Source organism: Eschrichtius robustus, chromosome 13 (assembly GCF_028021215.1).
Source record: "Eschrichtius robustus isolate mEscRob2 chromosome 13, mEscRob2.pri, whole genome shotgun sequence".
NCBI classification, from domain to species: domain Eukaryota; kingdom Metazoa; phylum Chordata; class Mammalia; order Artiodactyla; family Eschrichtiidae; genus Eschrichtius; species Eschrichtius robustus.
In genome coordinates, this window is record NC_090836.1 from 44861899 (window position 1) to 44885565 (window position 23667).

Below are 23667 nucleotides of genomic sequence, written 5' to 3' on the forward strand. Positions count from 1 at the left end.
ATAATGTTACATTAAAATACATATCTTTATATTGATGTATATAGTACAAATATAAATACATATATACATATAGAAATATAAAATGTAAAAAATGATAGGCTCCCTTAAGCCTGCTCTTCATACCACTGTTAAATGTTTATAGTCTAGTGCATAGATTTAATATTTTTTTAATAAAAATGAATCATACCTTTCATGCTGCAACTTGTTTGTTTTTTACATAAATGTATATCTTGGTTTTCTCTTTTTAAAACGATTGAAATCCACAGGAAGACTATAACAATCATTCATGTATCTCTGACATCTTCATATGTCATTATATATAAGACACGCCTTTTAACAGCTGCGAAGCCTTGCTGAGCCTTTGGAAAGCATTTCATATCTGTTCTAGTTGAGGGTGGCAGAACCCCTGGCAGGGAGTGAGGCTAGATGTTACTACCCCATTTCACAGATTAATAATAAATTGAGCTGGGACTAGAACCTGGCTCCTCTGTCCAGACTCAAGTTGAAAGCTCTTTTCACTGTCCCATACTGTCTCTTTGTAAACATCAGGGATTCAAGTGAGGGACTGAATTATGTGACCCAAATTCACATTGGTCAGCACTTTTTTTTTTTTCAGTTTTATCATAGTTTTTTTCTTTTTTTTTTGATGTGGACCATTTAATTAATTAATTAATTAATTTTGGCTGCACTGGGTCTTAGTTGTGGCACATCTTTGCTGCCGCATGCGGGATCTTTAGTTGCCTTATGCAGACTCTTAGTCGCAGCATGCATGCAGGATCTAGTTCCCCCACCAGGGATCGAACCTGGGCACCCTGCATTGGGAGTGGGGAGTCTTACCCACTGGTCCACCAGGGAAGTCCCTGGTCAGCACTTTTTGATCTCTAAAGAACTTCCTTCTTGTTAGAAGTAGAAGACGCATAAAAAAAGGATGTTTTCTGTCCTTGAGGAGAATCAAGTAGATATACATAGGGAAAAAGTCCTAGAACACTGTCAAAGCACTGACTGCTAAGGTGTAAGCAAGATGAAATGAGTACTGAGAGAACTGATGTATCATACACATTTAGCCCCTGCAGCAATATTACCATTACAACGCTGAGATTCTTCGTCATTGTTTTTTTGTTGTTGTTTGTTTTTAAATAGTTTTCCCTGCTAGATTCTCAGCTCCTAAAAGAGGTTGATGATGATGAGGAAAACCAATAATAGAGAAGGATGAGTTAATAGAGTTCATCAGGAAAAAGCTAACTGGAAGACCCAAAGTTGTGAACTGAATTCTTTGGAGGAAGGGAAGAGAAGCAGGGCCAAGTGAACGTGTGTGTTTGGGGAAGTAGTTAGTACTTACCGAATATAAGCCATTAAAAACTGCGAACTATCCCAGTGAATGAGTTTTCCTAGTTCTTCCCGTCGTCACTCACAGCTTCCACCGCCCCCCTCCCCCCCTTCTACCCTCCATCCCCCATCAAGAAGATCCTCTGTCTTCCTCAAACAATCCAACTGATGCAAGGAGCAAGGCTGGAAGGCAGAGAGAGCTGGAAGTCGCCACAGTACTCATGTCAGTGGCCCCGGAAAACTATATTTTTAAAGAATTCCATGAAAGGCTATACCCTTTTTTCCTAGTAACCCAAACCGCGAGTTTCCAAGTAAGTTCTTTTTGTTGTCTAACCTATTTCTCTTCTCTGCAAATTTAAACTCTTTCCGAGCTCTGAAGATAAAGGGGAGGAGAAGGAGGCAGGGGGCTGGCCTTCACAATAGCATTTAAGCCACACGTAGCTGAAGAAGTCGGCCCCGACTAGAAAATGTGGGAAAACCCGCTCTCCCAAAAGGCTTTAGCCCTCAGAGCGGCGAGACCCCCGCCGGCCGGCGTCACGTGAGGACGCAGCGCGGCGAGTAAACTACAACTCCCAGCGCGCCTCGCGGCCCGCCGGCGTTACGCAGCTCTCGCTGATTGGTCGCTGGGGATATTTGAAAGGAGGGGCTGGCGCGGAAAACGAAGGTTACATTTTGGATCCTTGCGGAGTACTCAGTCTAGTGGTTAAGTCCTGCCCCTGGGAAGAAGAACGGGCTCTGGGACCGGAAGGCCTGAGGTACTCGTGAACGTATGTATGCGCCGAGGTGAATGGGGCCCCAGCGCTGACTTGAGGAAGAGGCCGGGCGTCTCTACGAGGGAGGGTCGGGAGACCTCGGGACGTCCTGGTGGTGCTGAAGAGCTCGGTGGAGGCCTCCGGTGTGGGGCGTTGGTTGGTGGGACGGGTAGTGAGGCTGGGGATAGGCTGGGAGGAAGGAATAGCAGAAGCGTCGGTTTATAACGGGAGGCCGGCGTCTTGGCATGTACGTTTTTCCGATAGGATTTCTGATGGGATTTTTTGCCCCCCGCCTTCCGCGGCCTTCAAGCCCTTCTCCCGCCCTTTATTTAGCTCCTTTACAAATCTTCTCCGCCTTCCCTAATCCGTTTTCTTTCCCCTAGTCCCGCGGCACCATGAGGAGCTTCAGAGGAGTCAACTTTGGGACTCTGCTAAGAAGTCCAAAGGAGGCTGAAGAGCTGCTGCCTGACTTGAAGGTGGGAGTGCTGTCTGGCTGTGGATACACCCGGCTTACCAAGCTGAGATGTTTTGTTTTCTGACTTATTTGAAGAGATAGATTAGTAGGAGATCCACTCTTGAGCAATCTCCTTTCTAGTTCCTTTCCCTATCTTTTTTTTTCTCCTTTGGTAGCCTCATTCACATCTTCCTCTCCTCCTAGGAGTTCCTGTCCCAGCTTCCAGCTGATTTTCCCAGCTGCCGATCTGATGCCGAGAGGAGGCAAGCTTGTGATGCCATCCTCAGGGCTTGCAACCAGCAGCTGACTGTCAAGCTGGCTTGCCCTAGGCACCTGGGGAGCCTGCTGGAGCTGGCAGAGGTAGCTTGCGATGGCTACTTGATGTCTACACCCCAACGCCCACCCCTCTACGTGGAACGAATTCTCTTCATCTTTCTGCGGAACACTGCTGCACAGGGAATCCCAGAGGCCACACTCCGAGTCGCTCAGCCCCTCCATACCTGCTTGGTGCAGTGTTCTCGACAAGCTGCTCCCCAGGACTATGACGCTGTGGCTCGGGGCAGCTTTTCTCTGCTTTGGAAGGGGGCAGAAGCCCTGGTGGAGCGGCAAGCTGCATTGTCAGCTCGGCTAAAGGCCTTGAGCTTTCTAGTACTCTTGGAGGATGAAAGTACCCCTTGTGAGGTTCCCCACTTTGCTTCTCCGACAGCCTGTCGAGTTGTAGCTGCCAATCAGCTATTTGATGCCAGTGGGCATGGTCTGAATGAAGCAGATGCTGATTTCCTAGATGACCTGCTCTCCAGGCATGTGATCAGAGCTTTGGTGGGAGAGGGAGGGGGCTCTCCTGGTCCTCTTTCCCCGCAGAGGGCCCTCTGTCTCTTGGAGCTCACCCTGGAACACTGCCGTCGCCTCTGCTGGGGCCACCACCACGCCAGAGCCACCAGGGCAGTGGAGAAGGCCTACAATTACCTAAGGAACACCAGTCTGGCCCCCAGCCTCCAGCTTTGCCAGCTGGCAGTTGAACTGCTGCAGGTTGGTGAGGGAGGACCCCAGGCAGTGGCCAAGCTTCTGATCAAGGCATCAGCTGTCCTGAAAAACAGCATGGAAGCACCGTCACCCGCACTGCGGGCATTGTGTGACAGCTGCCAGTTCTTCCTCTCAGTCCTGGAGCGAGGCACCAAGGGGCACTATGGACCTGATGCCATTCTGGGCCTCTTTGCTTTTCTTGGCAGCTACTGTTGCCTCATCCGGCAGCTGCAGGATGGTGTGAGTTAAGGACCTAGGGGTAGGGTGGGAATGTGGTTCTGTGGACTCTCCACTGGGCTAGGGTCTTTGGTAAGATCTGGAAGCCCTGGCTCCCGCCTTGGTAAGTTGCTCTCTGGACCATGCCTGCCAGCCAGCAAGCAGCCTAGTATACGCTGAGAGGGCTGTGGCCCATCCTGATGTCCTTCTTCCTACTCCCCGGGCTGTCTCAGCTCTCCAGGGCTCTGGGCCAGTCTTCTGCTTGGAGTTCCCTGTCCCTCAAACCAAGCTTCCCCTTCCTTCCTCAGGTCTGTGGGGACTCCTGCAAGCAACTGCAGGCTTTGGTTCAGATGCACTTTCAGGGACTTCACCTCTACACTACGGTGGTTTATGACTTTGCCCAAGGCTGTCAGGTACCATCTGGAATCAAAAAACCTGGACGGGTCTTAGGGTCTGGAGTTGCTTGACTGCCCTCAGTAGTGCTTTGGGGTTGCTTTGGCTTTGGGCATGAGGTGGGGTGGACATCACCTTAGACCTATTATGTTTCCTCTCACCTTTTTTGTCCCTTCAGGAAGGTGATTTGGCTGACCTGGCCCAGCTAGTGGAAAGCTGCAAATCTACTGTTGTCTGGATGATGGAGGCCTTACAGGGCCTGTCAGGCCGAGAGCTGACTGACTACCTGGGGATGACTGGTTAGTGCCCTAGGGCCCAGATACAGGGTTCTTGGGAGGGTCATCGCTTGTTAGGCAGGCAAGTAGTACTAGCTGGATAGTTCTGTGGGGCCTCCCTATGGCTTAGGGAGGCAGTGAGAAAGATATTTATAAAGATCTCTGTATTTAACAGCAGGAGAGAAGTGATGAGGCTCATTTATCCTAGCAGATGTGAATTTTTTTCTCATTGACTTTGAAATCTGACTTGGTATTTGTTTCATGAAAATGTAGAACATTTATAACTTAAATTTTTTAAAACCAGGTAGAACATTCACATGATTCAAAATTCAAATTGCACAAAAGGGCATACAGTGAAAAGTCCCTCTGCTGCTCCGAATCCTAGTCACCCAAGTCCCACTCTGCAGAGGAGGCTAATATGGTCAATTTCTTATGTATCCCTCTAGAGATATACTGTGTATAGCTACTATATGTATATATACTATGTATATGTATATATTAACCAACAGGCATATATATTTCTCCCCACCCTTTTTATTGAAATATACATACAGGAAAATACTAAGATCATAAGCAGACAGCTTGATGGATTTTTACAAAGTGAGCGTGGTTTGTAACCAACATCTAGGTCAAGTAACAGAGCGTGACATAGACCCCTGAAAACCCCTCTTTGTGCCCCCTTCTGGTCCCCACACCCCAACAGTAACCACTAACTATCCTAACAGCATCAATTAGTTTTACCTGTTTTGTATTTCATAAGAAATTTCCCCCTCAGTTTTACAAAAAGCATACATATCCCTTTAGTTTGAATTATATAAACCTAATGAGTTCAGTCACGAGAAGGTTTTGGAGAGTTTTTCATATTCATATTTTCAGGTTGAACCTGGCCACAGAGGTGAAAATGTCATCAGGAGTCACACAAATTAATAGTATGAAAATTCTTCCCACAGAGTATTGAAGACCTACTTTATTTTCTCCCAGCCATGTACATCGATAGCCAAGAAGCTGCCTAAACTAGAATTTAGGAAAATTGTATTCATTCAGTGAATATTTATTGAGTACCTACTATGTGCTAAGCACTGTTCTGAGTACTTAGATATGTCAGTAAATAAAACAAAGATCTCTGCTCTCATGGAGCCACATTCTGGTTGGGGGAGAAAGATCATAAACAGTAGAATAATTGCAGTACAACATGTTAGAAAGTGATCAGAAATATGGAGGGAAAGGAAAAGTAGAGCAGGATAAGAAAGGGAATTAGGAGGTCAGGGTAGGTGAGGGGGGGCAAATTACCATTTAAACAGGTGGTCAGGGACTTCCCTGGCGGTCCAGTGGTTGGAACTCCACGCTTCCAATGCAGGGGGTGCGGGTTCAAATCCCTAGTTGGGGAACTAAGATCCCATATGCCACGTAGCCAAAAAAAAAAAAAAAAAATGGTGGTCAGGGTAGGCCTCTTGGAGAGGGTGACATGAGCACAGCCTGGAGGGTGTGAGGGAATTGACCATGTGGAAACCTGGGAAAGGACGTCCCCTGGCAGAGGAAACAGCCAGTGCCAAGGCCCTACAGCAGGAGAGGGGCTGGCGTGTTCAAGGACTAGCAGGGAGGCTAGTGTGGCTTCAGTGGAATGAGGGAAGGAGAGGGAAGTAAGGGATAGGCCAGAGCGTTTCCCCCAAAATGCTGACCTTTGGAGCAAGATGAAGACAGAGATTGGCATGTGAGGAGAGACGGGCCCTGTGTGGGAATGAGGACTTGTCTCTTGTAAAACAAGTGCAGAGAGGCTGGCTGGTGTGGGCTTGCCTTCCTGGAATGGAGGGCATGGGCTGACTTGGAGCATGAAGGGGAGAGCTGTCCCGTTCTCATTCCCTAGCGATGGGGGTTCCTGGCTGATCTGGGGACTGCTGAGCTGACCACAGGTTTAGCACCTCTCTGCTGCCCCTCCAACAGCAGAGGGCAGTGGAACCATTCCTGCGGTCAGCTGTCCTCTCTCTCCCCTGCAGCCTCTTACACCAGTAACCTGGCCTACAACTTCTATAGTCACAAGCTGTATGCCGAGGCCTGTGCCATCTCCGAGCCCCTCTGTCAGCACCTGGGCTTGGCAAAGCCAGACACCTATCCTGAGGTGCCTCCTGAGAAGGTATGAGGGCAGGAGGGAGGTTATATTGAAGGGAGGAGGGGGCTCAAGTAGCATGAAAGGGCCTGGCCAGGACCCAGGACCCTGCCTTGGAGTAGAGAGTTAGGAGCTGCATGTTGGCAGCAGTACCTGGGGCGGTGTTTCCCAGACCTCACCTGTACTGTTATTTACTTAATTTTTTTGATTGATTCACTTTTTTTTTTTTTTTTAATCTCACCATGCCTTCATATTTACTTTTTTTTTTTTTTTTTGATCCACTTTTTATATTTAGCCTTGTCCTGGGCCAGTGGTTTTCAACTTGGCTAGACATTTAGAATCACCTGAGTGAACTAAAAAAAAAAAAATTCTAAAGCCTGTCCTAAGCTAATTGCTTCAGAATCTCTGGCACTGGAGCCCAGGCATCTGGATTTTTTTTTTAAAGTTCCTCTACGTGGTCCTTTGGGCAACCAGAGTGAGAACCACTGTCATAAAGCAAGAATACCCATGAAATGATAGGTTGGCTGGATTGGCAGGCAAGACGGGTCATAGAGGGCCTTGGGTTTCATTTGATGAGCCTCTCGATTTAAGTGGAGGCCTGGTATCGGATTGGTATCTTGGGCTTCTCGGCATCACTGTGGAGAATAAACAGAAGGAAAGGACAACACCAGGCACCCAGGTGGCTCTAACAGTCCAGGCAGGAAAGGGTGGGCGTCTGAACTGAAACAGCTTCCCAAGGGATGGAAAGAAGTGGGTGAGTGCAAGAAGTCAAGGATTAACCTGGAAAGTGACTGGTGTGAGGGAGGGAGAAGGAAGAGGCCAAGATGGTCTCGCCTTTCCGACTCAGGAGAAGGTGGTGATTTGCCGAGAAGCGTCAGGAGGAGGAGCAGTTTGCAGGGGTATGGGTGATGGGTATATGGGTGAGATGGGTCGAAGCCTCAGGTTGAGAGCACCCAGATATTTAGTTCTTAGGTGTCTGCAGGGCGGGGTTGGGGGCAGGAGGACCCTGAGCACACACATCCGCCCCCATGGTACAGACTCCTTGCTTCCTTCTCCAGTTTGGTCTGTTTTCTTCCTCTGGTCAGTTGCACAGATGCTTCCGGCTGCACGTAGAGAGTTTGAAGAAACTGGGTAAACAGGCCCAGGGCTGCAAGATGGTGACTTTGTGGCTGGCAGCCCTGCAGCCCTGTGGCCCCAAACACATGACTGAGCCAGTCACCTTCTGGGTCCGGGTCAAGATGGATGCAGCCAGAGCCGGAGACAAGGAGCTACAGCTGAAGTGAGTTGGTGGGGAGGGGGACAACCATTTTTATCCCCTGGATAGGGCTGGTTTTGGCACTCATGGTCACATTCATCCTCATGTCTGAAAAAGGCACTGTTTCCTCCATTCATCATTATTGATTGAGTGCCGACTGTGTGCCAGCCACTGTACTGTACTAGTACTGTACTAGTGGGGGGACAGCGGTGACAGGCAATTGTTCTTGCTTTCACCACCGGAAACTGAGCTCTCAGCAAGCTGAGGCGGGGACTCCTTGGCCTGGGGCAGAAGCGCCATGCTTCATGGGCTCCCCGGTGCTGAGCCTGCCCTCTCTCAGGACGCTTCGAGACAGCCTGAGTGGCTGGGACCTGGAGACCCTGGCCCTCCTGCTCAGGGAGGAGCTGCGGACCTACAAGGCAGTGCGGGCCGACACGGGGCAGGAACGTTTCAACGTCATCTGCGACCTGCTGGAGCTGAGCCCCGAGGAAACACCGGCCGGGGCCTGGGCCCGGGCCACCCACCTGGTGGAACTGGCTCAGGTGCTCTGCTATCACAACTTTGCCCAGCAGACCGACTGGTGAGGAGGAAGGTCTGGGAAGGCCACTCTTGCTTCTTGCCCTAGCTCGTCTTACCCTTCCTGGAGCCCGTTTCCCTCTCCACGTCCCTGAGCACTCCCTTTAGTTTGTGGTCATGGGAACTCAATTCAAAGGATGAGGCCAGCTGTGCTGCAGAAGGCCCTTCCCAGGACAGCGTGGCAGGTATTCACAGTAGCCTGGCTTAAGTGCTTCTTCTCCCTATAGCTCTGCCTTGGATGCCATCCGGGAAGCCCTGCAGCTTCTGGAGTCTGTGAGGCCTGAGGCCCAGGCCAAGGATCGGCTTCTGGATGACAAAGCACAGGCCCTGCTGTGGCTCTACATCTGTACCCTGGAGGCCAAGATGCAGGAGGTGAGCATGGTTGCTGTGGGGTTGAGCAGGACTGGATACAGGGTTTATTTTCCCTGGACCCCAGTAAGCTCGTGACAACCCTGTTTTTCACCCTGATCGCCCCATCCAGGGTATTGAGCGGGATCGGAGAGCCCAGGCCCCTAGTAACCTGGAGGAGTTTGAAGTCAATGACCTGAACTATGAAGATAAACTCCAGGAAGATCGTTTCCTATACAGTAACATTGCCTTCAACCTGGCTGCAGATGCTGGTGAGGGCAGTGAACGTAGTGTGGTGGGATAGGGCCTCCTCTGTGGCTTCCTACGGGTACCCCAGGTGTGAGAGAGGCTGCCCTGTGGAGTGGAAGGCGGGCACAAGGGCAGAGGCTGTTATGGGGAAGAGGACCACATTTCCCCAGATGCCCACACTGAGAGAATGGCTGGTCCCTTTCTTCTGACTTACAGCTCAGTCCGCATGCCTGGACCAAGCCCTGGCCCTGTGGAAGGAGGTGCTTACAAAGGGGCAGGCCCCCGCCGTGCGGTGTCTGCAGCAGACAGCAGCCTCCCTGCAGATCCTAGCGGCCCTCTATCAGCTGGTGGCAAAGGTAACGGGGCAGGGCATTGACACAGGCCAGAAACTCAGCTCCTTCACCTTCTTTGGCCTGTGTCCCTGTTGAGAAGTCATGTCATCCATTGTGGGCTCTGTCACCAATCTCCCTGAGTTAAATCCAGGCTCCAGCGTTTACTAGTACATGGCCTTAAGCAAGTTGCTTAACCTTCCAAGCCCATTTCCTTATTTCTAAAATGAGGGTAATAATAATACTAACTCATAGCCTTGTTAGCATTCAGTGAGATAACGCATGAAAGATGGTGTGTATAAACGGAATACTCAAACGTTAGCCATAATTATTAGTAATTATCAGATAATTTGAGACCTGTATACTCAGAAAAAATACATAAATTTCTACAGATACAATTTTAAATTTTTACATGCAATGTCAGGTTTCAAGGACTCCCTGAAGCTCTTCCCTGGACCCCGTATGAGGAACCTCTGAAAAAGGACATTGCACATAGAGGATATTTGTTACTGTGGGCATTAGGTCATATTCCTAGCAGGAGGAGCCTGGGAATCTGCCTGAGCCCTAGATTTGAGTCTCGGCTCTACCTCATACGTGTTATGTGAACTTAGACAAGCAGCTTAACATATGTTAACCTATTAGTTTCCTCATCTGTAATATTAGAATTAGAGTTGCTATGAAAATAAAGTGAGCTGGCACAGTGCCTGGCACATAGCAAACGCTCAGGAAATCCTGGCTATTGAAGACAACTGGCGTGTGGGCTTTAAAACAAGTGAGGGGGTAGGAGGGTTTGCAGACGCCCTGGCTGCTCTCCTCTCCGGCTCCCTGAGGATGGCCAGTGGTTGCTCTGTCTGGGTGTCCACATTCCAGCCAGGCCCTCAGGTCAGACCAAGGTCCCAAAGGGCTGGAGAGGAGCGGGTAGAAATGAAGGCTTGAGCGTGAGCTGGATAAATATGCTGCTTCTGGGCTTCCAGCCCCTGCAAGCTCTGGAGGTCTTCCTGCTCCTACGGATCGTCTCCCAGAGACTGGAGGACCACGCAAAGGCAGCCGGCTCCTCCTGCCATGTCACCCAGCTCCTCCTGACACTCGGCTGTCCCAGCTATGCCCAGGTGAGTGCCCAGCCGCGCTAGCCTGGGGCTGCAGGGGGACCTGGCTTCAGTGACCCAGCTCTCCTCTGAGAAGATAGTCTACTGAAGGAGTGGCTTCTCTGCCTTCTGCGCCACATTTGGCTGAAGGATGGTGAAGTGTGAGTGGTTGGGACGCAGCTGGGGGAGAGGAGGCATCTTTCTCCGTCTCACTGCCAAACCAACCGTTCATTCAGTCTTACCTAGTCTGCACTGGCAATACGCTGCTAATCCTGGGTTTCCCAGCAATTTCTGTTGTCCTAGTTGATGCTTCTTGTTCACTTAGGGCTGTGTCAATGTAACCTAACTGGTCTCCTGGCCTCCAGTTCCTCCCTTTTCCACTTCCGCTACTAGCGGGATCATGTTAGGCACAGATCTGATCTTATCTCTTTCCTGCTTAAAGGATTACATTGGCTTCTCCGCTACCCGAGGGATACTGTCCAGATCCTTTACTCTGGATTGCACACCTTCTATATTCTGGTTCACTCTTTGTCTTGCCGCTCCACACCATGAACTTTATGCTTATCTGTACCACTTACTTTATATTCCTCGTACGTACCTCGCTGTCTTTGGTTGTGGTAGACCCTCCACCCTAAATGCACCCTCTCCCCAACTTTTTTTTCCTTCAGCAAACCCGTACTTTCTTTCCAAGGCCTAGCTCAATTGTCTCCTCCTTCATAAAGCATTTTATATGTCCCCTTCTTCAAGGGCAAAATCAACCACTTTCCCTGGGTCCCCAACCACTAATGGCATTGTATCATGATTACGTAGGTATGCCCACGTCCCCCTGCCCCCTGCACTGCAAGCTATTGGATGGAAGGGCCTGCTTACTGCTTATCCAGCTTTGTCTCTCTAGCCTAGTGGTTAATGGAAAGGTACTAAATGAGCATTTTAGTGAGTGAGAGAATAATTACTACGTAGACTATAATATTTGAAATAATTTAATTGGACAAGGTCAACATTTTGCTTGCGAATGCTTTAATCCGCTTTAATTTGAAGAGTCTGGCTGCCTCTCCTCACCAGCATGTTCACGCACCCCCAATTGCTTCCTCAGTTGTACCTGGAAGAGGCAGAATCAAGTCTGAAGCTTTTGGATCGCACCACAGATGCATGCCTGCTCCTTTCCCTGACCTGTGACCTCCTGCGAAGTCGACTCTACTGTGCTTGCCAGAAGGTGCTTCTCACTTTCTTGATCCCCGAAGGTCTTGGGTACGGGAAGGATTTGAGGATTCTCCAGAGAATCTGTCTGGCTCCTGAGGCTTCCCTGGAGCTGGGGAGAATGTTCGTGGCCCTGAGGAGCAGAACCATCTCGCCTTGCTCTCTCCCGTGGATCGTCCACCTGTGATTCTCTAGGAGCCATTCCATCCTTTTTGTCCTCTTCCAGCTCCCTCTGGGGCAAGGGGGAAAGTCTGTCCCGTGACTAGAAACTGGGATGACACTGGCGCCCTCGACTGGAAATCCAGTGGGATCCAAAAGACTGGGCTTTCGCACACACTAGCTGTGTGACTTGGCTGAGTCTTATGCCCTTTCAGGCTCTAGTTTTCTCTCCAGCTTTTATCATCTGAAAAGCAGGGGGTTGGGCTACGTGATCTATGGGGGCACCTTGAGCTCTGAATTGCTGATCCTACCTCACTCACTGCTCTCCTCTGCCCCTTCCCCCTCCCCCCAGGTGGCCGAGGGTGCCTCTCTGCTGCTGTCTGTGCTTCAGGACCCTGCCCTCCAGAGGTCATCCAAGGCCTGGTACCTGCTGCGCGTCCAGGCCCTGCAGCTTGTGGCAGTCTACCTTAGCCTCTCATCAGACAGCCTCTCGGCCTCCCTGTGGGGGCAGCTCTGTGCCCAAGGTGAAAGAAGAGGGTGGATGGCCCTCCTTGTGTGGTTTGTGTGTTGTGTCCGCTGTCATCTCTTCTCTGCCCTCGTCCCCTCTTCTGTCCAGCTGCGTGGATGAGCCTACCTAGAAGCTTCCCAGAGCAGGCCTGGGATAGCAAATGAGTTTCAGTTTGCTTGCTGACTCTAACTGACTGCTTAGTGACTGCCCTGAACACTACACTGACAAGGATTCTGAGACTCCATGTAGCCTCGGGGGAGAGAGTTCTGTGATTGATTAGCTCTATCTGCCTTAAGCGTGGAGGGAGAGGGTGAGAGCATGCTTTGCATTTGCTTTCTTAGTATTTGAAGGTGGTGGAAGTTCTGGCCATATCATCTCCCTTCTTGTCCCTCCCACCTTCCCCCTACACTTGCACAGGCTGGCAGACGCCTGAGATAGCGCTCATCGACGCCCATAAGCTCCTCCGAAGCATCATCCTCCTGCTCATGGGCAGCGATGTGCTCTCGGTTCAGAAAACAGCTGTGGAGACACCATTTCTGGACTATGGTAAGTCCGAGGAGGAGAGCTAACATGGGAGGGAACAGGCTAGCTGGCGGGGCTGGCAGTTTTGTCTGCAGAGGATCCAGGCTACGGGTCCTGGTTCCACATGATGATGGTCTCGTCTCTCTCCTTTGCTACAGGTGAAAATCTGGTACAAAAATGGCAGGTTCTTACTGAGGTGCTAAGCTGCTCGGAGAAGCTGGTCTCCCGCCTGGTCCACCTGGGTAGTGTGAGCGAAGCCAAAGCCTTTTGCTTGGAGGCCCTGAAACTGACAACAAAGCTGCAGATACCTCGCTGGTGAGTACAGGGCCCAAGAGGATGCTGATTCCCAAACCTGAGTGCCTACGACCTTGACCGTGGGTTCCCAAACTATTCCACAGATTAACATGTTATATTTGGATGGGTTGGTGGAAGAATGCATTCCATGGCAAATAAGTGGGAAATGCTGAGTTAATCCAGATTAGACGTTTCTATTTCCTATAGGACTTATGTCCTCCAGTATGCTAACACACATTTTCAATCTCCAGAAGGGAGATCTAGTATACAATGTTTCCCTAAATCTCTTTGCCCGGAGGATCCTTTTGGTGAGGAGTTCGGTTTGGGAAATCCTGTCCTCAGGCACAAGGGTGAGTTGGTTTGAGAGATGAGTGTAGAGGGTTTTCCTCAGGGAGTGCTTGAAGTCAGCCTTAGGAATTAAAGGCCTTCTGGACGCTGGAAAAGACTGTGATGGCTCTGCCTGGGAAAGGGGCAGAAAGAAAGACTCTCCAGGAGGGCTTCCTTGGTGGCGCAGTGGTTAAGAATCTGCCTGCCACTGCAAGGGACGTGGGTTGGAGCCCTGGTCCAGGAAGCTCCCACATGCTGCAGAGCAACTAAGCCCGTGCGCCACAACTACTGAGCCTGCGCTCTAGAGCCCGCAAGCCACAACTACTGAGCCCCCGTGCCCAAAGTACTGAAGCCTGCGTGCCTAGAGCCTGTGCTCCGCAACAAGAGAAGCCATGACAATGAGAAGCTCGTGCACCGCAACGAAGAGTAGCCCCCGCTCACCGCAACTAGAGAAAGCCCGCGCACAGCAACAAAGACCCAACACAGCCAAAAATACAAACAAACAAATAAATAAATAAATTTATTTAAAAAAAAGAAGACTCTCCAGGAAAACAAAGGATTCCACTAATGAGTCGTCATCTTCTCTCCCAACCAGGTGTGCCCTGTTCCTGGTGCTGAAGGGGGAGCTGGAGCTGGCGCGCAGTGACATCGACCTCTGTCAGTCCGACCTGCAGCGGGTTCTGTTCTTGCTCGAGTCTTGCACAGGTGAGCAGCCAGGCCCCTACGCCCGTGGGCGGTGGTGAGAGTGATGCACGCACTGCAACACAGCTTTACATGTCAAGGTTAGGTTCTCTTCTAAACCAGACTTACTTCTGTCCCAGGGCAAAGCTCCCTTCACTTCCGTCAGACCGTTGGTGTCCCTCCTTCAGATGGGCTGTCCAGGACTAACCTTACCTGCTTCTAGTTTTCAGTGCTAATATATATATATACACACACACATATACGTATATATGTATATATGTGTGTATATATATGTATATACACACACACGTATAGACACATACATATATATATATGTTTTTTTGTTTTTCTGTTTTTGTTTTTGTTTTGTTTTTTTTAAATTATTATTATTTTTTTTTAATTTTTAATTTTATTTATTTATTTATTTATGGCTGTGTTGGGTCTTCGTTTCTGTGCGAGGGCTCTCTCTAATTGCGGCAAGCGGGGGCCACTCTTCATCGCGGTGCGCAGGCCTCTCACTATCGCGGCCTCTCTTGTTGCGGAGTACAGGCTCCAGACGCGCAAGCTCAGCAACTGTGGCTCACGGGCCCATTTGCTCCGCGGCATGTGGGATCTTCCCAGACCAGGGCTCGAACCCGTGTCCCCTGCATTGGCAGGCAGACTCTCAACCACTGCGCCACCAGGGAAGCCCCTCTGTTTTTGTTTTTGTTTTTGTTTTTGCCTGTGCCGTGCAGCTTGCGGGATCTTAGTTCCTGGAGCAGGGATTGAACCCGGGCCCCTGCAGTGAAAGCACTGAATCCTAACCACTGGACTGCCAGGGAATTCCCAGCACTAATATATTTTCATTTAAATAAAATTGAATATTCAGTGCCTTAGGTACTCGCCACACTTCCTGTGTTCAGTAGCTGCACGTGTGGCTACTATATGGGGCAGCACAAATGCAGCATCCTCAGAAGGGTTTAAGCTAATAATAAAATATTGTATTTATGGTACTTTTTTTTTTTCTTATCAACCACTTTTACCTGTAGTATTTCATTGGACCCACACAAAACCCTGGAAAGTTGAGTGGGAACTAGAGTTTTTTCATTTGTAAACTCAGAAAATTGAGAAATTCAATGTTTGAGGCCGGGATCACGGGGCTAGTCAGGGGCCAGAGACAGGATTAAGACTTGGGCCTCTGGGTGCCGGCCTTCTGGCCTGAGTCATGCAGCCTTCTGAGCTGCAGATATGGGGGCTCGGTGGGCTGTGCTGATGCATTGTTAGAAGGGAAGAAAATGTGGGCTTCCCTGGTGGCGCAGTGGTTGAGAATCTGCCTGCTAATGCAGGGGACACGGGTTCGAGCCCTGGTCTGGGAAGATCCCACATGCCACGGAGCAACTAGGCCCGTGAGCCACAACTACTGAGCCTGCGCGTCTGGAGCCTGTGCTCCGCAACGGGAGAGGCCACGATAGTGAGAGGCCCGCGCACTGCAATGAAGAGTGGCCCCCACTTGCCGCAACTAGAGAAAGCCCTCGCACAGAAACGAACACCAACACAGCCAAAAATAAATAAATTTAAAAAAAAAAAAGAAGGGAAGAAAATGTTAGGATTTTATCGATAAAATAGTAAGGATGCTAATATTTAGTATGTTAGTACAGTAATATATATGAACAGTTAGTAAGTAAATAACATAGGTCGTTGGCCGCTGAGGTAGCTCAGGACACACTGGTATAATTTCTCCCAGTTTTGTAATTCTTTTTACACTCTTTCCTCAGAGTTTGTCGGACTAGCCCAACACCCAGACTCTGTGAAGAAGGTCCACTTGCAGAAGGGGAAGCAGCAGGCCTGGGTGCCCCATCCTCCAGAGCTTCCAGAGGAAGAGCTTGTTCTAAGAGGCCCTGCCCTGGAGCTGGTGGCCACCGTGGCCAAGGAGCCTGGCCCTGTAGCACCTTCTACTAACTCCTCCCCGATCCTGAAAACAAAGCCCCAGCCCAGCCCTGGCTTCCTGACCCATTTGCCCACTTGTGACTGCTCTCTCTGTGCCAGCCCTGTCCTCTCAGCAGTCTGTCTGCGCTGGGCGTTGATCACAGCGGGGGCGAGGCTGGCCATGGGCCATCAGGCCCAGGGCCTGGATCTGCTGCAGGTTGTGCTGAAGCGTTGCGCCGTGGCCAGTGAGCGCCTCACCCAAGCTCTACAAGCTTCCCTGAATCACAAAGCACCCCCCTCTCCTGTCCTGGGCCTCTTCGATGAGATCTCGGCTCAGGCATATGCACAGCTGGCACTGGAGGGACTGAGCCAGCTGTCAAACAAGAACCTGGAGAAGGTCCTGGAGTCGGGGCTAAAGTTTGTGGCGGCTCGGATACCCCACCTGGAGCCCTGGCGAGCCAACCTCCTCTTGGTTCGGGCCCTTGCAAAGCTGGCTGGCCTCAGCTGCTGCACTCCCCAACTTTTTGCGAGCTCCTGGGGCTGGCAGCCACCATCAGTAAAGACCCCTGCAGGCTCAGAACCCTCTAAGCCTTGGAGCCAGAAACACTGCGGACGAAGACGCCAGCAAGAGGTCTCTGCTACCCTGCCACTCTCAAATACCTCTATGAAAGGTCTGGAAGGTGGAGGACCACCCTGTACACCTAAGCCCCCAGGCCGGGTCAGGCAGGCTGGCCCTCGTGTCCCCTTCACCGTGTTTGAGGAAGTCTTCCTTACAAAGAGCAAGCCTGAGGTTCCCAAGGCCCCCAGGGTACAACAGAGGGTCCAGACACGCCTCAAGGTGAGATGGGACTGTGGCTAGGTGGTACTGGTGTTGAGTGGGGGTGATCCTGGAGAAGAGTTCTGCAGAGCAGGTGTCTCTGGAATAGCTTCCTAGGGCTGGGGGTGGACCTTAAGCTCTCCTGTTACTGCAGGACCCCTACATCTTCCACAGCAAGACCTAGTTCAAGTCCATCTTTGTTTCAGACAGAAGGGACTTTTCTTCACTCTATACGGTTCCTTTCCCTCTTCATCCTTCCTCCTTATCTTCTGTTCCTTCCTCCTCTCCCTCCTTCCACACCCCAGAGTTACTGCCCCTGATTGAGTGTGGCCTAATACCTGGGAGGTTGATTCTTAAATCTTCCCCAAGGGCCTCTGTGATGGCGCCTCCACAGCGCCACCTGCTGGTGGACAATGTCTTGTCACTTGGCCCTTCTCCCTTTCCCACCATCCTAGGTGAACTTCAGTGATGACAGTGACCTGGAAGACCCTGTCTCAGTTGAGGCACGGCTTGCAGAGGGGCCCAAGGGACGAGGCACTGCTTCCCGGGGCTGGGGCCGGGGCCGGGGCCGGGGCCGGGCCAGGAAGGGCCCGAGCGTGAAGACAAACGCGGTGGCCGCCCCAGGCAGTGCCCCTGGGCACCCTGGCCTCAGTGGCAGAAGCCGGAGGGTCAAGAAGCTGGCATCAGGACATTGTGAGGAGCTGGGCCCCGAGATGATGAGGACCATCCTTGAGGAGGAACTGACTGACAAGCAGTTGGAAATGAGCTTTGAGATCCTCAGGGGCTCTGATGGGGAAGACTCAGCCTCAGGTGTGATGGCAAGGGTGGAATATAGAGGTCCATGTTTTTTCGGGGTTGCCCTGGGGCCAAAACGTGAGAAATAACTGGTGCCAAAGATGGAACAGGAAGAAAGTTCTTTTGCTGGCTCTGGGACCAGACCCTAGAAGGGAGAGCAAAGGGGATGGCAGGAAGAGGGAACTCTACAGAAAAGTCGTGTTGTCTGCCCAGGTGGGAAGAACCCAGCTCCAGGGCTCGATTCAGCCATAGGAGAATGTGAGGTGTTGAGACGGGATGCCAGCAAAGAGGAGCTGCCCGTCCGGGGCCCAGACAAGGAGAGAGACAAGGATCTTGGTCCTCGGCTCAGACTCCCCTCGGCTCCCGTAGCCGTCAGTAAGTATGCTGACCACAAAGGTGTGATCGCTTGATCCCAGTGCCTTTCCATACTGTCCTTGGTTCTGGTTTTGGACCATCTGGATCTGGTAGCCTTTGAACCTGGGTTTGAATCCCAGCACTCTCTCTGCTAGCTGAACTCTAGTCACTCCACCTCTCTGAGCTTCAGTTTACTTAACTGTAAGGTGGAATTTGGGGAGGATGGAGAGAGTTGATGCATGTAAACTGCATAGCTCCCCACTTGGCACACTGCCCTTCATAAATGGTAGCTGCTGTTTTCCACGTGGGAGAGTAGATAGACACTCATTCTTGGAAAGTTCCTATCAGTTAGGAAGTTGGGGATTCATCTGTGTCTTGACCTTCCTCTAGGTCTGTCTATCCTGGATTCCATCTGTGACTCACTAAGCATTGCTTTCCGTGGGGTCAGTCACTGCCCTCCTAGTGGGCTCTACGCTCACCTCTGCCGCCTCCTGGCCTTGTGCCTGGGCCACCGGGATCCCTATGCCACTGCCTGCCTTGTCACCGAGTCTGTCTCCATCACCTGTCGCCACCAGCTGCTCATCCACCTCCACAGGCAGCTCAGGTGAGTGCCCACCATCCCTAAGGCTTGTGCTGGGACAGACTGGGGGGAGTTGTCCAGACTTTGAAGGAGGCAGAACTCACCCGCGCTTGTGTTGCCTGCAGCAAGGCCCAGAAGCGCCGAGGATCGCTTGAAATTGCAGACCAGTTTCAGGGGCTGAACCTCCAGGAGAGGCCTGGAGACATACCCCTGGCCCGCATCCAGCGCCTCTTTTCCTTCAGAGCGTCGGGATCTGGCCACTTCCCCCAGCCCGAGGAGGAGAGTTTCCAGGAGCGCCTGGCTCTGATCCCCAGTGGTATGGCGGCAGGCATCAGTGCCTCTGCTGTTCTTCTATTCATCTTCGTAGGGAAGAGTTGGGTGAAGGAGTTTAAGGCATTAGTTAGTTCACACACAGATTTATGATCCTTATGGAAGGCCATGTCATACTTTTCCATTGATTAGACATTTTGTAACTCTCACCAAACAGACATACCTTAAATCTAGAAGTCTTTCTTTTTTTTTTTTTTTTTTTAATCTCAATTTGAGTTACCAGCAAATTCAGTGTCTTTCTTTCTTTAGGGGTAAGTTCAGGTGTCCAGGGTCTTCCTATGCTAACATGAAACATGTTGACGGATGATTTGAGTGCCTCACTGTATGCGGGGGGTGGTGGAGGGGAGCGGTTGTTAGTTTCTGTAGGGACACAAATAAATACAAAACATGGTCTCTGTCTACAGGGAGCTGTTAGGGTAAGGGAGAGCACCTTTGAACTCCAGTGGCCAGGGAAGTCTTCTAGGAGTTGTCTTGAGTGATGGACAGGGATTGCATGCAGAAGACAGGGAAAGGAATTCTTTGTAACAGCTGAAATAACTCTGGGCACGTCCTGTGTGTCAGGGGTGACCGTGTGTGTGTTGGCCCTGGCCACCCTGCAGCCTGGAACCATGGGTAACACCCTCCTGCTGACCCGGCTGGAAAAAGACAATCCCCCAGTCACCGTGCAGATCCCCACTGCCCAGAACAAGGTTGGTTTTCTGGGCCGGGGAGCAAAGTTGGGCTGGGGCAGGCTTCTGGTCAAGCTGTGGCTGGGGGATGGAGAGATGGTGGTCACGTGGACAAGCAGAACTCTTACAACCCCATCGCCCTCAGCTTTCTGTGAGTTCGGCCCTGAAAGAGTTTGACGCCATCCAGAAGGAACAGAAGGAGAACAGCAGCTGTACTGACAAGCGAGAATGGTGGACGGGGCGGCTGGAACTGGACCGTAGGATGGAGGTGTGTGTCCCCAGCGTGGGGTGGGGTCCGGCCTGCCCTAGGAATATCTTCTCTCTCGGGGGTCCCAGGTTCTTGCTGAGCCACCTCAAGTCCTTTCTGGAAGTGTAGGCCTAAATAAAAAATTATGTCACTTGGGAAGCACTTTAAACAAGAGTCTGAGACTGGAAGGGGTTATGGCAATGGAATGTTTAAAGATAAGTACAAAAAAAGAAGTTAAGCCCAAGTATCAGCCTCCCGACCACAACTTTCATTTCATTTCCTGGCTTTAGCTTTTGCCTACCTGTTCGTATTTGTCAAAACGTAGTGATTTATTACAAATCATCTTTTTTTTTAAAAGATATATATATATATATTATTTATTTTTATTTTTATTTTTTGGCTGTGTTGGGTCTTCATTGCTGCATGTGGGCCTTCTGTAGTTGTGGAGAGCGGGGGCTACTCTTCGTTGTGCTGCACCGGCTTCTCGTTGCAGTGGCTTCTCTTGTTGCGGAGCATGGGCTCTAGGCGCGCGGGCTTCAGTAGTTTTGGCTCGTGGGCTCTGGAGCGCAGGCTCAGTAGTTGTGGCACATGGGCTTAGTTGCTCCGTGGCATGTGGGATCTTCCCAGACCAGGGCTTGAACTCGTGTCCCCTGCATTGGCAGGCAGATTCTTAACCGCTGCGCCACCAGGGAAGTCCCGCTACAAATCCTCTTATCTATACTCCCCCAGAGTCTCAGCAAATGAAAAATGTTTCTCGCTTCTTGCCTTTTTTGACTGGCAGTAGGATAAGTAAGACACATCCACTTACTGGAAGACCCATCTCCTCGTCTCCAAAATGTCGGTGCCTGTGGGGAAAGAAACTCCGCTTCCTCTCTGACTGACAGTTCTGTTCTGCATTCAGGTTCTCACCACTTCCCTAGAGAAGTATGTGCTGGGCTGCTGGCGGGGGCTGTTGCTGCCATCCAGTGAGGACCCCGGCCCTGCCCAGGAGGCCTCCCGTCTACAAGAATTGCTGCAGGAATGTGGCTGGAAATATCCTGACCGCACTCTGCTGAAAGTGAGTTGAGCAATCAGGGAAGGGGAAGAAGGTAGCCTTAACTTTCCCACCTGCCACTGAGGGTGGAGATGGGAGCTATGGCACTCAATGACCACTGTTCCCCCGCAGATCATGCTCAGCGGTGCCAGTACCCTCACCCCACAGGACGTTCAGGCCCTGGCTTATGGGCTGTGCCCAGCCCGGCCAGAAAGAGCCCAAGAGCTCCTGAGTGAGGCAGTAGAGCGTCTACAGGGTCAGACAGTACCAAGCAGTAGGCATCTTGTCTTGGTGCTGGACAAGGTAAGGAGCCAGGGGCCGGAGGGGCAGCGCCTGGTGGGCAGTGGGCAGCTACTCGCCACCATGCCCCTTCTGACTCCTGTGTACCCCTGGCTCAGGACAGTAACCTCTGAGTGCTCTTTGCCCAGGACCTACAGAAGCTCCCGTGGGAGAGCATGCCCAGCCTCCGGGCCCTGCCTGTCACTCGGTTGCCCTCCTTCCGATTCCTACTCAGCTACTCCATCATCAAAGAGGTGGCGGGGTTCAGGGAGTGGGGACTGGGGGTGATTGGTGATGGGGCAAGAAAAGGTAGAGAAACCTGGGAAGAGAAGAAGGAGGTCTTAGGAATGGATCAGCTGTGGAAAGGGGCTTGGGGTTTGTGGGAGCTTGGGCCCTTGAGCCAGACCAGGATCCTGATGACCACTGTCTCCCCATCAGTCCGGGGCCTCGTCGGTGCTGAGCCAAGGGGTGGATCCTCGCAGTGCCTTCTACGTCCTGAATCCCCACAATAACCTGTCAAGCACAGAGGAGCAATTCCGAGCCCATTTTAGCAGGTCAGGGGGAGAAGAGTAAGAAGGAGGGTGGGGAAGGGTAGCACAACACAGGGGCAAATGTCCTTTTCTCCAGAATCAAATGTTGCAGCCCACGTTCTCCCTAGTGTTCCTTCTGCCCTCTTTGCCCCATAACCCTTCTTACTCCTACCTTTTCCCTGTAGTGAAGCTGGCTGGAAAGGGGTGGTCGGGGAGGTGCCGAGCCCGGAACAGGTGCAGGTGGCCCTGACGGAGCATGACTTGTACATGTGAGTGCTCAGGGCAGGGAGGTGGGGAGAGGGACAGTCCCAGAGGGTGGGTATCACCACGGTTTGCTCTGGGGCTTTGGAGCCCCTGACTGACTCAGGACACCTCTGGAGACACAGCAGAGGCCTGGCCCTGCTAGGTCAGGCTCATCTCGCCTCCTTCTGCCACAGCTATGCAGGGCATGGGGCCGGTGCCCGCTTCCTGGACGGGCAGGCTGTCCTGCGGCTGAGCTGCCGGGCGGTGGCCCTGCTGTTTGGCTGCAGCAGTGCAGCCCTGGCTGTGCATGGAAACCTGGAGGGTGCTGGCATCGTGCTCAAGTATATCATGGCTGGCTGGTGAGTCTTGAGGGGCAAAGTCCATCCTAGGTCCCCATCCCAAGTGCTTTCCCAGGTCTGAACCCTAAATCCTTCCTCTTTTGTGCCCCACCTCCTTCCTCCCACCCTACTTCCCTGGCATACCTGGGCCCTTAACCCTTTGCCATCCTCTATCATCCTCCTGGAACTATGGGTCAAGGGACTTCCTCATTGGCTCAATCCCTCTCAACTCACTCACCACCACCACCACCACCACCACCACCAGTCGTGTTTTCCTAGGTGTTCTGTTTTAGACCCTTACTTTGTATTTCTTCCTTCTCTTTTCCCAGCCCTCTGTTTCTAGGTAACCTCTGGGATGTGACTGACCGTGACATTGACCGCTACACAGAGGCTTTGCTGCAGGGCTGGCTTGGAGCAGGCCCAGGAGCCCCACTTCTGTACTACGTCAGCCAGGCCCGCCAGGCTCCCCGACTCAAGTATCTTATTGGGGCTGCACCTGTAGCCTATGGCTTGCCTGTCTCCCTGCAGTGACCCCTTGGAGCTCTCCTGTTGCTGATAGAAGCCATGTGACTGTTCTACCTCCAAACTTAGATTTGGCCCTTACAATAAATATTTTAAATGATTTTCCCCAGTGTTTTATATGAAACATTTCCTTTTGATTTAATTTTTAATATAATAAAGATACATCACTTAAACCCTGTTTTGTGTAGTTCCTCTGAGAACATTTAAAGAGAAGACTATTGCCGGCTTCCTACTGTGTGGTACTATAAATAGATAAGAATAGCTTGCAGGAGTTCAAGTCTGAGAGTGTTGGGAAGAAAGGCAAAACCAACAGACAAAGCTGGGCCTGTCTTGACCTCACCAGACAAAGCTGAAGGAGAGAGGGGCATCAAAATGCTCTAAGTGGGGACAAAGGCCCAAGGAAAGGTAGAGATAGATCCATTGAGAGTGTCTTGGCCAGGTACCCTCATGTCTATCCTGTCTTCCTGCCCTCAGGTATCCTAGGAGTGACACAAGTTTAATGCCTCAGTTGCTTTGCCCCCCTCCTAAGTGGATGTTATAGGCTGCTGTCCTTTCCCCACAAACAGCTGTTACACTTGTTAGTGCCATGCACTTTAGCAGCAGATTCTGCGGGGTTCTGATGCTGATGTACGGTTTTTCTCTCTCCAACTAGATTAAATTCAGAAGTACGTATCTTAACGCTCTTATGTATCCCTCACTTCTAGCACATGGTAAAACACTGTACTGATTAATAAACCCACTGCTGTACTTTTTAGTTGATAACGGGCCTCCTTTGTGTTCTCTCCACCGCCAGACTCCCGCTTCATCTGCCCAAAGCATTCCTTTCACAGTGCTACTCCCCCCGACCCGGAGAACTTCACAGGCTTCCCCCTTGCCTGTTGTCACTAGGTTTATACCACCTACGTGGAGTAGCATACATTGCTTTACAACGCTGTGGTTATGGCCTGAGTACT

The 23667-nt window shown here is 51.2% G+C and overlaps 1 protein-coding gene across 8 annotated transcripts; it reads left to right on the forward strand.

Moving 5' to 3' along the window:
* Positions 1-1502: 1502 nt before the first annotated feature.
* Positions 1503-22869, forward strand: ESPL1 (extra spindle pole bodies like 1, separase). 8 transcript variants are annotated; one of them, XM_068559769.1, is made up of 31 exons: positions 1503-1637; positions 2462-2554; positions 2737-3795; positions 4080-4184; positions 4343-4463; positions 6434-6570; positions 7629-7822; positions 8139-8378; positions 8602-8746; positions 8856-8994; positions 9188-9327; positions 10275-10409; positions 11479-11598; positions 12094-12265; positions 12667-12795; positions 12930-13086; positions 13988-14097; positions 15828-16816; positions 17251-17605; positions 17804-17965; positions 18335-18548; positions 18650-18840; positions 19416-19543; positions 19668-19790; positions 20671-20826; positions 20935-21105; positions 21231-21335; positions 21520-21635; positions 21797-21880; positions 22049-22213; positions 22522-22869. In XM_068559769.1, the coding sequence occupies exons 1-31, from the start codon at positions 1548-1550 to the stop codon at positions 22721-22723; spliced, it is 6447 nt and encodes a 2148-aa protein (XP_068415870.1). In that variant the 5' UTR covers positions 1503-1547; the 3' UTR covers positions 22724-22869. The 8 variants fall into 8 exon arrangements, 7 of the variants coding, with proteins under 7 accessions (XP_068415870.1, XP_068415874.1, XP_068415875.1 ...); XM_068559773.1 differs by having other exon boundaries at positions 18767-18840; XM_068559774.1 differs by having other exon boundaries at positions 2737-3561.
* The last annotated feature ends 798 nt before the right edge of the window (positions 22870-23667 follow it).

Excerpts from the sequence above, each read along its gene's own strand:
- ESPL1 (XM_068559769.1), top strand. The coding sequence starts at position 1,548 with ATGTCAGTGGCCCCGGAAAACTATATTTTTAAAGAATTCCATGAAAGG. Across the intron at positions 4,464-6,433 it reads TGACTACCTGGGGATGACTG|CCTCTTACACCAGTAACCTG; the intron begins GTTAGTGCCCTA and ends TCTCCCCTGCAG. Across the intron at positions 14,098-15,827 it reads CTTGCTCGAGTCTTGCACAG|AGTTTGTCGGACTAGCCCAA; the intron begins GTGAGCAGCCAG and ends CTCTTTCCTCAG.